Below are 17,041 nucleotides of genomic sequence, written 5' to 3' on the forward strand. Positions count from 1 at the left end.
TTTTTATAAGGGCTCTAAGCTCGAGTTTTATTACAGTGCCTGAAAAGTGGACACAGAAAATTGTTTTAGGAAGTTTTCTTAATAAATTGTTTCTTTTATGAAGAACATTAGTAAACATAAAGAACGTAAACAAAAAATAAAAATGTGAAAGAGATGATCCGGAAAGTCGATTGCGTGTGAGAGACATAGGATAGTATCAATGAATAGCGAATGTTCCTGCAAGAAGACATGTGTTCGGTATTTAGCAAAAGCAGAAGCTAAAGAACAGTTATCAAAATAAAAGGCCAATGCTATCATCAGATCACCAGTAAGAGAGTACTGAGTAAAATAAGAGAAGATACAGTAGTGATGAAACGATTTTCAAGAAATGCCAAGAAAAAGCACATTGCGAAGAAAGTCCGTTGAAAAGATAAATTGAATTAGAAAGAAGGACATACCAAAAGGTTTGAGGGCAAATAAAAGAAAAATGTAAAGACAGAATAATAAAAAAAATTAACAGTCTAATGGTATTTTATAAGACAGCGTATTATTTCTCGTTGTATTGAGCATACCTTATTTAATAAATTATCAGCTGTTGATTTGCAAGTATAAAGTTAAAACATAAGGATGCTGCAACAGTACTTTCCTAATAATGTTTAAACAATCAAAAAGGGGTCTTGATTTCAAAAAAAGAGAGATAAATGATCCAACCCTTCTATTAATACTTTTTTTTTTTTTTTTTTTTTATTTATTTAAAGCACATCTACTTTAGAAATCCTTAGAACTGTATGTGTTTGTTTATGCTCAATGGTGCGTTTGTAATTCTTTCTTCTCTTTTTCTTTACAATTCTGATTAATTTACTTTTTGTGTGTTCAATAACTGTAGCGTTGATGTCAAAAATATGTTCAGGAACGTAAGGTGTTCCTTTGAGTGTATAATCTTTTGAGCCCAATTCACGTACTTTGTCTAATTTGAGTACATCGCCAACTTTTACATCTTTCAAACGGTTAACAATTACTTTATCATTCTTTGTAATTAAAAAGGGTCGACCGGCAATATCAGCTACTGCATAATAACGTAATTGTTCACGAAGTTTTTGAATTAATGTTGCATTTTCTGAACATGGGACTGATGCTGTTTGAACCTGACGATAAATATCTATTTTGAATTATATAAGTTTTCTATTGTTTAGAATATAAAGAGTTATATATATATAATATGTATATACTTTGTATAGGTTGCTTAACAACAGAAGCTAATGAATAAGTAAAAGAAAAGGTGTGGGCTAAGTATTTGTTATATATGTGTATCATTTCATTCCTCTCCTCACCTTTAGCTGCAATTGAGGTTATTCCTCTAAAAATTCCAGAAAACATAATTACAGACAAACAGGGTTATTTTTTTTAGAAATTATTTTTTGAAAAAAAGGCTTGTGACTCAATTCTGTAAAAGTCACAATCAAGGATATTGGTAAGAATGTGGCATAGGAAAACGCTTGCTTAGTACTCTTCTTTCTTATTTAGACTACATCGAATAAAGGGAAAGATAGAAATTTATATAGAGCTTTCTTTTCATAATGCAGGATGATTGGTGTTGCAAAACCATTATCTAATGGTGCTTTTTTTTTGTTTTTGTTACACTTTTAAAATCTTATCTACAAGTCTCACTGCTGCTTCCAAAGCCATAGCGTCACCTATTTAATACAAAAATAAATAAAAAGCAGCAAGCTATTCGTTGAAAGACAAAGGAAAAGAAAAAGAAAAGTTTACCATATTGTTGTATAAAGTTAATACTATAAACACATCTTTTTTGCGCTACTAAAAGTTGATAAATTTCAAGTTCAAACTTCAAGAACACAGATTTCGTATCTAAAATAAGAAAGAAAAAAAAAAGAAAAAAAAAACTTCGTCATTAACTTGATTATTCTCGGAAACCTCCTCACCTTCGGTTAATCTCATCTCCCCTCTTCGGTATACTCTTCCATTTACTTCTTTTCTTTCAATTATAAAACCATCCATGTACTAGTTTTAAATGTAACTTAATTTCAAAGTTACCAAAGAACTGAATTTGCAGAAGGGGATTTGGCTTACTTTTTCAAGAATATTAGATAACTTTTCTATTGCTTCTTTTTCATCATTTGTTTCGTACTCTAAAGAATACGTTTTTGGTTGCTTGAAGTGAAATAGGTTTGGTAACCATGAAGACCATTTTGAATGGTTGATACCTGTGCGATATGTCATTAGCTTTTTTCTGTTTGATGAACTGAATTGATAGAGATATGTTTCACGAGTAGCAAGTGAGTCAAAATTGGGAAGCAAAGGAATCAAAGCAGCTTGTGCTGAATCGTTCCAACCGAAAGATGTTTTTTGCTCAGTAGTCTTTTGATGTAACGTGGGTATTTGGCGAGCTGGACTAGTAGGGCATGAAGCTGTAATCTTTCCTGGATTAATTTTATTCTTTGGTTGTAAGTGTAGTATCTTGGTGAGTTTAGAGACTATTTGTGTGTGTAATTTAGTAGTAATAGGATGATCACGTTCAGCTGTTGTTGAAGAAAAAGCATCGTCATTACAATTATGATGGTCAGTGCTTACTATTTTGGGTGGCAAAATACGGCTGGCACTCATATGCTGCTGTGATTGAGTCAGAACATGAAGCTGATGAAACATGGTATGTTGTTGCGGTTTTGCATCATGTTGGCTATAATTAATGTTCGGTAAACAGTGTGTTTTCTTGATGCAGAGACGGTTAAACTTATTTACAAAGAGTGAATACCTACGAAAAATGACATTAATTTCTCTGTGATATAAATATGTAAAGAGAGTACCACATATTTGTTTGCTTTCTCTGATTTTTTGAAATGAATCTCCAAGGAATATTGGGTTGACGGCTGTTAATCACTTGCGTATTGAAATCTTTGTTACAGTCAAGAAGCAATAGCGAATCAGGAATTAAGGGAGTTATACGATCTGATAGCTCATCTTTATTTTCAGTAACTGATGTCACTGGCGTATGAATTAGAGAACTGGCAGAAGGTTGAGAATATGTGTAGTGATCATGAATTTCAGGTGTTATAGGTAACATAAAATTGTCTTGCTCATACAATCTCATTACCATCTCTTCTAGGCCAGGTAATGGCCCTTTGTTATTAGAAAACCCACAAAAAGTAATAGGTCGACGACGCTCCTTATGAGGAGATACTGCTATATTGTAAATTATAAGCTTAAAAGCAATTTCATCTACATAGATGTTTATATAAACCTGAATGAACATCTGTATCTCTCTCGGTTAACCAGTAAGCGCTTGCATGTCTTTGAAGAAGCGCGTATGTAACTTTTTGCATATTATAACTAATTTGAATGTAAATAACAAAGTGTTAAATCCTAAAACTTTCTTTTTTTGACATCCGTTTATATATAAAGCCTACTCAGAACTTAGTAATGCGTCTAAAATTTGGTTTGTAGACAGATCTGTCCATAACGCTTTGAGGGTTTCCAATATACGGTCGTCTACTTCTGATACATTAACAACTGGTCTACCAATTTCCAAAGCAGTAGGAGGATCTGGTAAAACTGTTGCATTTGGTAGTGTATCTACTGTAAACCAAGGATGTGATAGCATTTGTTTTATCTGTGTTAAAAAAAAAGAAGTTAAAAACCAATAAATTCTTCCTTTGATATTTCTTTATTTACTGTTAATCTTCTTTTCGGATTCGTAACCAATATTTTTCGAATCAAATCGTTTGCTTCGCTTGATGTATGACTTGGCATCTTGTATTTCCCTTTTTTTACCTTTTTTAATAGTTTTCGAATATCTTCGTAATCAAATGGTAAGCGTCCACTCAACATTACATATAATATAATTCCACAAGACCAAATGTCAGATGTAGGGCCATCGTATGCAACACCCTAAGCATATTATGTTATATTTTTTTAATAAGTGGTTTATGTGTTACACTTGCATTGACAACTTCAGGGCTTGCATAATGAGGCGACCTGAAATAAACATTAATAACAATGTCTCTCAAATTTGCTTTTGAGTTACCCGCAGCTTGTTTCTAGTAAAGATCCAGGTGGTTGTAGTGAAGCCATACCAAAATCAGCAATCTTTATATTTTTCTCTGCATCAATTAATAAATTCTCTGGTTTTAAATCTCGATGGCTAACGTACTATTGTTAACTATTGACCTCTCCTCAATTTGCATGTTACCATATTAGATGTCTGTGACAGTAATCTAGAGTAGTGATAATTTGTTGAAAGTATTTTCTTGCTTCCCTTTCAGACAATTTTCCTTGAGAAACCAAGTACTCAAATAATTCTCCACCTTGAACATATTCCATTATTAAATATCTAAAGAAAACTAGGATTTTAGCTTCTCCAAACAAGTTCTCATTTGTGCTTTCTTATTGCTTACAAATTAGATGAATCAGACAAATCGATAACATCAATTAAACTGATTATATTTGGATGTTTTATTAGCTTCATGATGGCAATCTCTCTTTTAACAGCCTTTTGAGTATAATCGTTATCAATCAAACGGGATTTAGGTATGATTTTAATTGCAACTTTTTCTCCTGTCATTTTATGGATACCAAGCTTGACACATCCTGTATGTTGCAAGAAAATGAGATTTTTGTGCTATCAAATTTAAAAGTTGTACCTGAAGAACCTTTGCCAAGTGTTTTTCCTAGCCAATAATGACCAACTCCTTGTCTTGATGAACCTTGAGGGGATCTAATTGTTTGCTCTTCAGTTAACCCCTTTTTTTGAGGTAAAGGGAGTGCAGTTGTATCATTCATTGTATTTAATGAACAATTAGGTTGGCTAAATACACAAAGAAAATAAGACTAAAAAAGAAGAAAGAAAAAAACAGAGCATATTAGAAAAACAGAAAATTAAGAAATGCTTAAAGTTGGCTCAAATGATGATATGGAAATTCTATTTATGAGCAACGCTCAAGTATTCCATTTTGCTTCTTTGTGCCTCTTTCTACGACTTTTTATGTGCGAAAGGAATGTTTATTCTCAGCTTATTCGGAGTTTCAGAGTATGCCATCATTCTGACACGCACTTTTCTCCTTTTTCTTTTCATTATGGGTCAATCAAATACAAAACCACACGTAGAAAAAGCAGAAACATTCAATCCAAATGGATATTTATCAAAAGTTGAACTTGTTTCAATAAAGTGCGTATTTAATTCTTTAAAAAGTGACTTTCCTGACAATTTTCATTGTCTTGAACCTAAACAATTTCTGGTATAATGGATTCTACTCTTTAAATGAGAAAAAAAAAGAAAAACTAAAAAATAAAATAAGGAACGACTTGGATTACCGAAGGAAATAGAAGAAGCAGGCGTCCTACTGTTTAAAGCATTTTCTTATTTGGGGTCTTTTCCTTCTTCCATAGTCAAAGGCCCGGTTCCACTCTCGCTTCACGCCTTTCTTACAGCCTTTGTGGTTCTTGTGGGTCGATTGGATAAACCAGGCCACCTATTATCCGAATTACTCTTTTTTCAAGCCTTATCTATTTTACCAAGTCCTGGACAAGAGGAACAAGAGCAAGTAAAAATTGAAGAAGCAACAAATACAATCGAGCCTCCTACTCAACCAGGGCATGCAAGAGGCCTATCACTCGAAACATTAGGCATTGATTTTAGCGATTTGGATATGGATACAGCAGATCAAAAAGAAGAAAATAAAGGACCTGAGATATTGTGCAGGGATATGGTAGAACTACTTATATTGTTGCTATGGCTTGGAGGAAATGATGATTTAGCCAAGAGTCAAAAGATTGCAGAAAGCAGTATAAATCACCTTGAAAAGAGTAAGGATGGCACATGTATTTCATACAAAGTATTTTGTGAGTGGAAATCAACCTTTTCACCACATATCTTCAAGCCTATCCAATCCTTTCTCATTCAATCTTTTGCCTATGTTGAACCCAACAAGTTACAACGAGTATTACCAGAGGACGCGATACCGAGGGTGGATAAGTCTGACATATTGACGCATACGCATTGCACCTTAATTTCTTGGGCGCTTCCTGAAAAGACGCTGAATGTCAAGCAGTGGACGAGGCTCTATTCTGCTCAACAAGATGGGTTTTCTATGAATCGATTCGAAAGCCACGTATTCAAATACCCAGGACCTACCTTATTAGTCATGAATATAGAAGCAAGAGCCCCCAGAAGGTACTCCATCCAAAATACCAGTAATATCAATAAAACGCAATATATGCTCATTGGCGTGTATGTACCACAAGCATGGAAGAATTCAAAGCATTTTTGGGGCACACACGAATGCTTTTTATTTGAACTCGAGCCACATTTTGACATCTATCGTCCCAAATCACAAAACGATCACTATATATATTACAATCACGATACAGGCGTTGGATTTGGAGCAAGAGAAGAGCAAGGGTTTTCAGAGTTTATTATTTCATTACAGAATACATTACAAGAAGGAGTCTATGAAAATGAAGCTTATCCAGGTTGTCCAACATTTGAAAGCGGAACAAGAAAGAATCAAGATTTTAAATATTTGTTTGAAACAGAGAATATTGAAGTATTTGGATTGGGCACTGAAAAAGATAAAGAAAAGCAGTTAAAAGAATGGGAGTTTGATAAAAAGGAGGCATTGCGAAGATCGGGATTAAATATTAGGCAGTCTGATGGACAGTTGGATAAAGAATTGTTAAAAATGGCAGGTATTATTGACGAAGACAAGAGGCAAGATAGGTAAAAAAAAAAAAAAAAAAAGTTATTGATCAGATTCTTCTATTTGTAATTGCTGTAATTGTTCTTGTAATAAAGTGTGTTCTTGTGGCATTATCAATCCAACCCATTCTTTGTCTTGTACTAGAGGGGAATTTAAACATAGTGGTGTTGATGGAGATGAGCAATTCGTAGATGGCATAAGGGTTTGCTGTCGTGGTCTTAAGCTAAAGTAGTCTAGTTGCTGTGGCTGTGGTTGCTGCTCATAAGGAGAACTAGGGGTTGTTATGCGATCCAAAGTCAACTGTCCTAATAGTTCGTTTAATTGCTGATCAAGTCTTGAGTCAATTGGCGATTGAATAGAGTTAATAATTAGTCGAATATTCTCCACACAATCAAAGGTATTTGAAAGAATATGTATCTGTAAGCAAAGTAGAAGGGCAAAGATAGCCATACGCTTGCTTTGTATTGCACTTGAAAAACCAGAGTGTTTTATCCATTTCTGAACCATAACTTGTAATCTGTAAGATGTTTCTATAGCATCATGATAATGATGATGATAGTTACGTGATAATAATAGTAGATAAAGTGTGTCATAAATTACAGCATTATATAGAATAAGGATATCAATTCTATCTTGTTGTGAAATCAGAGCATTTTGTGTGACAGGGTTGAGAGAATCATGCCAGTGCTGTCTTGTTGTCTTGAATTGGTCAATACAAATGATGTGAGATACAGATCCAGTAATCATACTTTGAACAGTGTGGGAATAAAGGACAGATAGGTTGACTATTTGAGAGAAGCGATTGATAAGAGCAGGACCATCTTGTTCTTGTAATTCTTCGTCCAGTGGCTGTGGTAAATCAGCCGGCAAGTCAATTTGAATGTATAAATCATAAAGAGTTGAATCAGATAAGTTAGACAGCGCAATAGATGTGAAAAGTATCCATCGAGCACGAAGGATCATTTCTGATTGCTGTTGATGCTGAAATAATACATGAGAGGGTAGCTGGTTTAATAAAGTATGTGCTAATTGAAGGTAATGTGATGCTTTGTTATTATATTTGTACATTAATAAAAGTGATTGAACCGTGTCTAATCGAACGGGTAACATTGGAAGCGAGAATTTGGGCGATGTAAGATAAAGCTCTTTTCTTGCTAGTTGATAGAATGAATCTGATAGCTTACAAGTTGAGGCTGACATCATAATAGCATAGCGTAATGGTTTAGATAATAAATTTCTGTCTTTTGAATGAATATTCATTATACATTGTTTAAATAAGAGTGGATAAGCTGGATGTACAGATTTGAAATAGTCTTTAAATAAACTTGTTTCTAATTCAATTGATGGTTCTGTTATACTATCTGAATAATTATAGTTGTGCTGATAGTCATAATTGAATGTTGACATTTCATAAGCTGCTTGACCATTTTTAATTACCAAAAGAGGATACTTTGATTGAAATTCTTGGTAGTTCATTGGGATACATATTGTAGGTGTTAATAAAATTGTTTCTTCTGTTTGAGGTGTGCCTTTAATTGTACTGACAGGAGAGAATATGCAAATCATTTGATGCTTTTTACAGTTACTACAAGTACCTGAACCTGGAATCCCTATATCACATCTAGATTATCATTGTTAACAAGAGAAAAGAAAAAAAAACAAGTAAAAATAATATTTTATTTTCATTTTTACACATTAAAATAATGTGTGTGCATTTTACTTTGATTTACGTCGTCTACAGAAATCACAGGCACGAGATACTTTAAGTTTTTTATATCTGCTCGGATCATTCATATCTACAAAGTGAAACTCTACTGGCTTCTTCTTTCGCTGTAAACTCATTTTTTTTTATTTTTATATTTTACAATAAAAAAAAAAAGAAAAAAAAAAGAAAAAGAACAAGTTCGAGATCTTTTCCCATTTCCTTTCTTGATTTAATTGCCGCAAACACCCACAGTATCCTCTTTACCGGTGCATTACAGTGAAAAGAATGGGATTTTTTAAATATTTAAAATTTTACTGACATTTTTCTCAAATAATAAGAGAAAGACACAAATATAAAGCATGAGTCCTACCCAGATTTTTTCATTTCTTCTTTTTCTTTAATTTTATTATGAGGCTATCATTCATAGCTGCGGCTCTTGCTTCTGTCATTGCCTTATGTGAAGGCTCAAGTAAAATGGTGATTGGGTAATAATTTATATGTACATTATCTCGCTTTCCCCTTTTTTTGCTTAATTTTTTTTCTCATAGATATTTTCCAAACTGGCTATATGCAAACTATCCTGTTGAGAATATACCATATACAAAGTATACGCACATCAATTATGGTAAAGAAAAAAAAAAGTATTGGTAATTTGACGTGTCAGTAATACTACTGTTGTTAGCCTTTGCCATTTTGAACAACCCCGACAATCTCCCTTCTTTTACAGATGATTGGGCTGTCGAAAGCTCCTTTCCAAAACTTGTTCAGATGGCACATCAGAGTAAAACCAAAGTTTTGCTATCCGTAGGTGGTTGGACAGGTTCTAAAAGGTTCAGTCCAATGGTTGCCTCAAAAGAATCCCGTAGGAATTTCATCAATTGGAATGTAGAGTTTATGGAAAAATACAACACAGACGGTGTAGACATTGATTGGGAATATCCTGGAAAACAAGCAGCAGGATGTAATGAAGTTGCTGATGATGATGCTGATAATTTTTTATTGCTGTTAAAGGAGCTACGTCTAGCATTAGATACAAAGTTTCCTCAACAACATAAAGAAATTTCTATGGCTGTTCACGTTCAACCTTTTGTTAGATCAGGTACTCCCATGTCTGATGTTAAAGAATTTGTACCTTATTTTGATCATGTTAATATAATGACTTATGGTAAAGAAAATTTATTATATTCTCATTCTTGTATTGATTCTGTTAAATAGACATGAACGGTGCTTGGGCTTCCACAACAGGTCCAAATGCTCCCTTCAAATACCTAGAAGGCAAAGGTGCGCCTTTTTCGTTTACAGATAGTATCAAACAGTGGAAACTAGCTGGTGTACCAAGCGAAAAGATCACAGCCGGTTTAGCATTTTATGGTCGTGCCATGAAGGCTAATGTGAATATGATTACTGATCCTACCAATCAATATCAGCCTTCTCAATTAGGTGCTCCCAAAGGCGATTCAGATGATGCCTATTGGCAAGATCCTTATTGTAATGTTGAACCTGGAGGACTTTCTGGTAAATTGGTATTTTTGTAAAAAATTTCAGAAAAGGCTCAATTCGTGTTATTAGGTATTTGGAAGTGGACTAATCTTCGTAAAGAAGGTATTTTAAAAGATGATTTTATTACACCAGGGGAAGGCTGGGTTCGTCATTGGGATGATGTAACACAGACTCCTTGGTTATTCAATCCTACTACACAGCATTATATCACTTATGATGATCCTCAATCTTTAAATATTAAAGTACAACATGCTTTATGTGAAGATTTGGCCGGTGTCATGGTTTGGTAATGGTTAATTACTCTAAAGTTTGATATACATATTTATATTTTTATGTATAGGGATATCCATCAAGATAACGGTGAGCTTTTGAACGTTATCACCAAGATCCATGAATCCGTCAATCCTTCTGTTTGTCAAGCATTTGCAGTAGGAACTGTCCCCAAGATGGAAAACAGCAAACCTTATTCTTCTACTCCTCCTTCTGTCGACTCAAATGACAATTATAATGATGAATATGAAGGCCTTGATGAATGGTCATCTCAAGATACAACGATTCAAACTGTGCTTGTGTCTAGTCAAGCTGCCTCCAGAGCTTCTGCTACAAGCCAATCCGTTGCATTTTCTTCTGCTGCACCAAAAATCTCTTCAGTCAGAGCATCCGCTACCATAGTTGCTAGTATTGCCCCCACTGAAGCATTAGATCAAGCAGAATCTACACCAAATGCCTTATTTGCCGGGCAGAGATGTTCGGTTCCCGGTCAATCAAAATGTGCCAAGTCTGGTTATTCAGGTCAATGGCTAACTTGTAACTTTAATCAATGGATTGTGCGTGAATGTTCGGCGGGTCTTGTTTGTATTGATGATAAAGGTAAAAATTGAGATAGACAGATTGTAGTAGTAACGCTCACATAAAAAGTAGTAGGCAGTCTTTATTGTGATTTCCCTCCAAACAAACCTCGTAACCATATCATGCATGCTAAAGCACTGAGCAAACCTGCATCCATGTCATCCATGTCATCCATGGTAGCCAAGCCTTCATCATTAGCTGAACCAAGTGAAATCAAGAAAAAAGATTCACCTACAAAGGACAATCACAAGTATTCATTGGCTGTAGAGAGACCCATTGAACAAGCAGCCCTCATTTAATTTTTTTTTTCAGTAACTTATTTATTAAAACCATAAACATACAAAAATGATTATTTATTCCATTTCACTTGAGTCTGGTATAGGCCAATGAACGTCATCTAATGTATTAGGAGCTACTAGGTATTTAATGATTAAAGGGGCTGTTCGATTATCAAACTATGTATGTGCATATGCATGTATTAGTTTTAAGTTTCTATGCTTATTGCTTAGTATACCTTAAAGTAGTTTTCAATTTCTTTTGCTCTTGATTTCTGTAGAGGTATTTCGTTAAAAATGACTAAAAAAAATATGTATAAGTATTCACAAGTAAAAGATGTCAGCCAAGCTACCCAAATCAGCCGCATGAAGACATGACGAAGCAAGCCCTATTAATTTCATATCTACCAAGACTATACGAGCGGCTGTATTGAAATATTGGCATTCTTTTGTCATCGTATCAGATTTATTTACATTGGCGTATTTTATCTATCAAACAATATCAGTTTTTTTCATATTTAAAAAGTTACAGTGTACGTTTTTTGTGTCAAGCAGTTCCTGTAAGGTCTTTATTGCTTCTGTGTGATATGATACAATTGCAATTTTCATTGTTCTAAAACTTTGTATTGCATATTCTAAATATTCCTTAAAGAAGTCTTTTTTCGCATTACATGTTTTTTGATACTGTAAGATTAGCATGTTATTATTATTTTTCTATTTATCATATAAATGCTATGTTTTACCATATCCATATAAAGAGGTATTTTCTCTACCATCGACAGTTCTGATCCGACTTCTGTATCAACCATATACTCCGGTTTTATAGGTACAACCACTGTTTCACGAATATGTGTTGATAGCTGCGGTGCCATCACTTCCATTCGAGGGCTATACCAAACCAGCTTTTCGAGAATATAATCTAGCTCTTCTATATTCGATCTACCGTTATAAATCCATCCAACCACCAATTGTTTGGGATCGCAATAGCGTTTAGCAAATTTATCAAATGTTGTTACAAGCTCGGGTTGAACAGCTTTTATTGAAGTGAATAACTCAGCTGGTAAACAATGACTTGCAATATCTGAAAGTAAAATTAGTTTGTTGTGGTTCTCCAAGAGTTCAACAAAGGATTTGTTGTGTGAGTTCTAACCAAATTATACGTAAATAATCTATAGATTTTTTAGGCTCTCGTTATATATTACCCCCCTAGCTTTCATAAATTGAGCCCCATCACAAATAATCATTTTTATTTTTGCATTTTTTATTTGATTTCTTCTTCTTGCTGCAATCTCATAACTGGTGATATAAAATTTAGTTTGTTTGAATTCAGTCTTTTCTGTGTTATCATCCTCATTATCTTCATTATCTTCGTCTTCATTATATTCCTCAATGCTATTATATACGCTTCTTTCATTAATTTGCCTTTTCTTTCTATTTGTCTTCTTTGCCTCTGCTTTTCTCTTTTTCACTTTTGGTGGCTTAAAAATATCAGCCCTCACATCAGGCAACATACGTACTTCATCATCATCTAGATCAAAAAACTTTTCAATTTCTTCTTTCCAAGTTAGGAGCAGAACTGATGGACAGATCATCAAGATGGGCCATTCATTTTTATAAGCAGAGGCAATAGCCAAGGCTTCCTCAACTTTACCTAGGCCTCCTTCATTGGCAATCAACAATCTGCCCTTCCTCTCAATTGCTCTTTTTACGGCCTCCTTTTGAAAATCTTTCAGCTGACAGTATGTGACAGATTCAACAAATTTACTCCATCGATCCATGACGTCTATATCCACTGTTTCATCATCTTCTTCCAACAATTCCTCTATATCTTGCTCTTCATCTTCCTGTTCCTGCCTAAGTATATCTCGTAATCTAAGGGGTTTTACAAGTAGTTTTTGAATGATTGGATTAGGGATGGGATCAATTTCGATTTGAAGGTTAGGTGTGTTGACGGGTAAAGTCTTAATAGCTGTTCGATATGCTTGCAAGTTAGCAGGAATCACCCACTTGGCAAGTGATTCATTCCATGTAATATTTGGGATGTTCTTGATGACTGGAAGAATTGTTGGATTCAATGAGTAATCGATCGTAATGTGAGTGTCAGAGGCAAGACTAAACGCGACTCGTGTTTTGGAACGTGTTAAAGGAACAAATTCTGCATCCATACTCTGACTCGAACGTAATGCAAATGGTGTTTGATTTTTATTGTACACTTGTCCTGAAAGTGTATTAGCATATACATATGTTTCTGTTGGATGTTTTATGAATTTATGAGGTGATTCATCCCAAAGAAAGAATCGACACGCATTCGATGCACACTATTCTTTTTTCTTAGTTCTATTCTAACGCCAAGAAATAATAGTATGTTTTACTTTCCAGTACCACCTTCCTCTATTTGGAGTAGGTGCTCTTACTTCTAAAATAATAGCTTGTTGTCCGCATTTACAAGTATGTGTCATTTTTCAAACAGTTTTTTTTTTTTTTTTTAAAAAAAAGGGGGGAAGGACATGCATTAATGTGTAGGCGCTATTGGACAAAGCCTACAGCATAAAAGTAAGTCACAATCAATCTGTAAACACACAACCCACTCACTCAATCGTTTTTTTTTTTTATGGATGAAAATTTTAATGTTTATTAAAACTCATCAAAGAGTATAAGGATTAAGAGCGATACAAGTGTATTTAACAGTGACTTATAAAAATACAAAAGAAATTAGCATAGAGAATTGTAAGCAGATAGTTTCAATAGCTCCTTCTGGATTTGATTGATGACAATCTCATCCATGACAGGAGTCTGTTCAAAGAATTGTTGCCAGTGGGCTTTCCAGATGAATCGAGTGACTGTAGCAATAAAATCATAGATTGTAAACTTGTCATGATAGTGTAAGATGTAATACTTGGATAATCTAAGTGTGGATAAATCCTCGAATATTGAGCTACAGTTGGGATCTTTAGGATTTGACAAGTATTTCTTGAAGGCTGCGTTTCACAAGTCTTGCTTTTGAATACAAGTAAAGAGCATATGCTGCTCTGTTTCTGGTAGCTTGCACAATTGGCAGTAGTCGTCATCTACCTTTGCTGGGATGATTCTATGCAAATTGGCGCGAGTGGATAATTTCTTATGGAGAAGTCTGTACCATACATTTCTAGGAATATGGTGCATAGGGCTACTGATAAAAGCCTTCCAGTTGTTATGACTTATATTTGTGATTTGTGAGTTTGAGTTGAAGCTAAACATTGTCTTTAATTGACGATTCTTCAATGCTGTTATATTGATATCTTCATAACTCATCTGTTGAATGAATGGGTCAAAGTTGATATTTGGTTCAGTTGGATGCTCTTCATTGTCCAATTCAAGGTCTTGCTGTTCAGCTGATAATAAAGATGCAAAATATGGCTTGAAGATAAGGTTTCCGGTAAGGACAGCATTTTTGATTTTTTGTAGAATATTGGGAGAGCCACAATGTTGTCTGCTTTTGAACTGTATACCATTTGAAAGGAAATCTTGTTCAAAGAAATGATATGCTTTTTGTGCTTGAAGAAACTTGCTAAACTTGAATTTCTCTTGTGGGTCTTCTTCGCATATATCTTTGAAGGGAATGAGTAGACTAGTTTGTGATGATATTGTCAAGTTATTTTCTGTAGATAAACGAGGACAGGAGTCCAAAGCACTAGACATGGGGATTAGTGGATGGAGGCCTTTCATGTTACTGTATGATCTGGAATGTTTGAATATCAAAGGGATGACATGTGAGGGAGCATCAAAGGAAGATTGCAAAGTAAATATCAACATCTTGTACAGGAAGTCTGGTATCCTTTGACGACAGTTTAACAGCAATGGGTAGTTTCAATAGTTCCTTCTGGGGCGAATTAAAATTAATTTTTAAATGTCTAGCTTACCTTTTTTGGATGGAATAAAAGTAGAAATCAGACGAAAAAAAAAATTAGTTTTGAGACGAATGGAGGTTTATGTTCAGATTTTTTTTTATCTGTAATGATCTTAATCCTTTCAGAAGAAAGGAAAATCGTGTTTGCTACGGCGATACTTGGATTGGAAATGCGATGTGACCAGCAGAGATTTAACTAAGGTTGTTCAAGATGATAACTTTAGCAGTGAAAGAATCAACTTTTTTAGCAGGATTTTTCTTGGAGTCAGAGCAGACGTTACCAATACGGATATCCTTGACGGAGACGTGTTGCCATCAAGTACGTGATTACCGTGCTAGCCAGAAATGGGACGAAAGGAACAAACCTGGGTTGAAACTAATCTTCTTGATGAAGAAGGAGACCTCCTTGACAATTTCGTTGTAACGAGCTTCGGACCACTTGGTATCTTGTTGATAGCAACAATCAATTGACGGACGTCGAGGCTGAAGGCAAGAAGAGCGTGTTCACAGGTTTGATCATCCTTGGAAATATCAGCAGCATCACCAACAATGATAAGAATTACATGATTGGCTTGAGAAAAGTACCAGTAAATATGGTCTTGATGGGATAAGAGCTTTGAATTCAGCAATGATAAGAATAACACGATCGACCTTAAGCTTATCGAGGACCCAAGTGTACTTGAAAGGGCTCTTATCAAGTTTAGGATCTTCCTTTACCATCGTTTTTCTTCGGCTTGAAAACTTCCGGTCGTCCTTCTCCCATCCAAACTGCCTTAGAGATCGTCATCATATTAGTGGCGGCGTTGATGTCTCGTTGCCAAACCTTCTTATTTTTAGAGCATCTGATAACACCTTTACCCTTAAAACCGGATGTTTTGACTACTTTAAGATCATCGAAAAAACAGGTGCTACACGTCTTTGATGTTTTAATTCGTCGATTGTCACGACAATCAACTCACCAGCAGTTTCACGTTTTTTCAACGTTGCAAAAAGTTTTCCTATCACCCCACACCGAAGTCTTTTTATCTTGACCATATCCTTGCCGAAAACACCGGCACCAAAAACGACCAACAGATACTTTTCTTTGTTTTCTTAGAAAGGAAGAGGCCTCCACTTCAACCTTTCAAAAAAAAAAGTCAATAATGTCTATTAAAGAAAGGCTAATTGCTTACTTCTTTTCGTCAGTGCGCAATGATAACCATTCATCTTTCTTCTTATCATTCTTGCCTTTCTTCTTCTTCTTTCGCTTTCTCCGTGATCTATTGTACTTGGCTGTTCCATGAGTCAACATGTTAGCCAGCATTTCCGGTGCCCTCTGTCGGTCTTGATAAAGCTGGAATCGGTGATGCGCAGTGTCTTTGCCATAGAAATCCAGGAGCTTGTCAAGGTTTATTAGCGTGTATTTAACATATTGATCGTATGATTCAACTGCTGCTGTTTTTGGTGTGGGAATTTGGGACTCGATCGTGTTGATACCAGAACACTTTTTTTTAACTCGAGTTTTTTTGCTATAGACAGTACTACCTGTTAAATGATAATATTCTTTTACAGAGGACTTCCAGATCTGCTTGGCTGAAGCTATGCCAACAACTGCCGTGAATAATGATTTACGTCCAGGGTCAAGGAATATTGGATGATATTGATTGTGAACTTCTTCGTAGTTGAAGTCTTCGACTGTTAATTCAACGTCAGAGCCATTATTCATTCTTTTCTTTCGATAAAATACAAAGTCAACAGAAAATCCATCAGATTTGATTGTATTTCCGAATAGTATCTTGTTGTTTTCGTTGGGTGTGAGATCGTCCATGTTATTGTAAATTTAAGTAAAAAAGTCTATTATATAATATAATATCATATCATACCTTAAACGTAATTTTTTAAAATTAAAAACACGGTAAAACGTATCAAGTTGATTCTGATAACCTTGTGGCAGGGTCTCCTTAATAAAGGGTGTTAATGCACTGGCGCTTATATTCACGAACCTCCAATGCATACCCGGAGTTGGTGACAGGGAAAACAGCCTTGGCAGCGACAATCGCCTGACGTCATAGGCTCTGTGATTGCTGTGTTCGATCTCGTATTCCGATAGGATGCTTAACAGACAAGGAATAAAGTTGTCAGGAGATTCGGACAA

The 17,041-nt window shown here is 34.9% G+C and overlaps 9 protein-coding genes across 9 annotated transcripts; 2 read left to right on the forward strand and 7 right to left on the reverse strand.

Moving 5' to 3' along the window:
* Positions 1–731: 731 nt before the first annotated feature.
* Positions 732–2,646, reverse strand: RO3G_10248 (mitochondrial 54S ribosomal protein bL21m; the record flags this gene model as incomplete). Its single annotated transcript, XM_067664833.1, has 8 exons — positions 732–742; positions 842–1,124; positions 1,209–1,235; positions 1,648–1,673; positions 1,750–1,848; positions 1,923–2,001; positions 2,071–2,129; positions 2,205–2,646. 8 exons carry the CDS (start codon positions 2,644–2,646, stop codon positions 732–734), a joined length of 1,026 nt encoding a protein of 341 aa, XP_067520934.1.
* A 754-nt stretch (positions 2,647–3,400) lies between these two features.
* Positions 3,401–4,558, reverse strand: RO3G_10249 (uncharacterized protein; the record flags this gene model as incomplete). The annotated part of the gene is made up of 6 exons (XM_067664834.1): positions 3,401–3,607; positions 3,769–3,885; positions 3,933–3,972; positions 4,022–4,138; positions 4,187–4,327; positions 4,392–4,558. 6 exons carry the CDS (start codon positions 4,556–4,558, stop codon positions 3,401–3,403), a joined length of 789 nt encoding a protein of 262 aa, XP_067520935.1.
* Positions 4,559–5,069: 511 nt separating this feature from the next.
* Positions 5,070–6,716, forward strand: RO3G_10250 (uncharacterized protein; the record flags this gene model as incomplete). Its single annotated transcript, XM_067664835.1, has 2 exons — positions 5,070–5,231; positions 5,292–6,716. 2 exons carry the CDS (start codon positions 5,070–5,072, stop codon positions 6,714–6,716), a joined length of 1,587 nt encoding a protein of 528 aa, XP_067520936.1.
* Positions 6,717–6,734: 18 nt separating this feature from the next.
* Positions 6,735–8,168, reverse strand: RO3G_10251 (uncharacterized protein; the record flags this gene model as incomplete). Its single annotated transcript, XM_067664836.1, has 1 exon — positions 6,735–8,168. One exon carries the CDS (start codon positions 8,166–8,168, stop codon positions 6,735–6,737), a length of 1,434 nt encoding a protein of 477 aa, XP_067520937.1.
* A 703-nt stretch (positions 8,169–8,871) lies between these two features.
* Positions 8,872–10,255, forward strand: RO3G_10252 (uncharacterized protein; the record flags this gene model as incomplete). Its single annotated transcript, XM_067664837.1, has 6 exons — positions 8,872–8,882; positions 8,946–9,022; positions 9,080–9,562; positions 9,613–9,912; positions 9,967–10,178; positions 10,238–10,255. The coding sequence occupies 6 exons, from the start codon at positions 8,872–8,874 to the stop codon at positions 10,253–10,255; spliced, it is 1,101 nt and encodes a 366-aa protein (XP_067520938.1).
* Positions 10,256–12,057: 1,802 nt separating this feature from the next.
* On the reverse strand, positions 12,058–13,186 carry RO3G_10253 (uncharacterized protein; the record flags this gene model as incomplete). The annotated part of the gene is made up of 2 exons (XM_067664838.1): positions 12,058–12,102; positions 12,224–13,186. The coding sequence occupies 2 exons, from the start codon at positions 13,184–13,186 to the stop codon at positions 12,058–12,060; spliced, it is 1,008 nt and encodes a 335-aa protein (XP_067520939.1).
* Positions 13,187–14,006: 820 nt separating this feature from the next.
* RO3G_10254 (uncharacterized protein) lies at positions 14,007–14,699 on the reverse strand (the record flags this gene model as incomplete). Its single annotated transcript, XM_067664839.1, has 1 exon — positions 14,007–14,699. The coding sequence occupies one exon, from the start codon at positions 14,697–14,699 to the stop codon at positions 14,007–14,009; it is 693 nt and encodes a 230-aa protein (XP_067520940.1).
* A 748-nt stretch (positions 14,700–15,447) lies between these two features.
* Positions 15,448–15,627, reverse strand: RO3G_10255 (uncharacterized protein; the record flags this gene model as incomplete). Its single annotated transcript, XM_067664840.1, has 1 exon — positions 15,448–15,627. The coding sequence occupies one exon, from the start codon at positions 15,625–15,627 to the stop codon at positions 15,448–15,450; it is 180 nt and encodes a 59-aa protein (XP_067520941.1).
* Positions 15,628–15,999: 372 nt separating this feature from the next.
* On the reverse strand, positions 16,000–16,714 carry RO3G_10256 (uncharacterized protein; the record flags this gene model as incomplete). The annotated part of the gene is made up of 2 exons (XM_067664841.1): positions 16,000–16,027; positions 16,080–16,714. 2 exons carry the CDS (start codon positions 16,712–16,714, stop codon positions 16,000–16,002), a joined length of 663 nt encoding a protein of 220 aa, XP_067520942.1.
* Between the last annotated feature and the right edge of the window lie 327 nt (positions 16,715–17,041).

The sequence above is a fragment of the Rhizopus delemar genome, genomic scaffold (genome assembly GCF_000149305.1).
Source record: "Rhizopus delemar RA 99-880 supercont3.8 genomic scaffold, whole genome shotgun sequence".
NCBI lineage: Eukaryota > Fungi > Mucoromycota > Mucoromycetes > Mucorales > Rhizopodaceae > Rhizopus > Rhizopus delemar.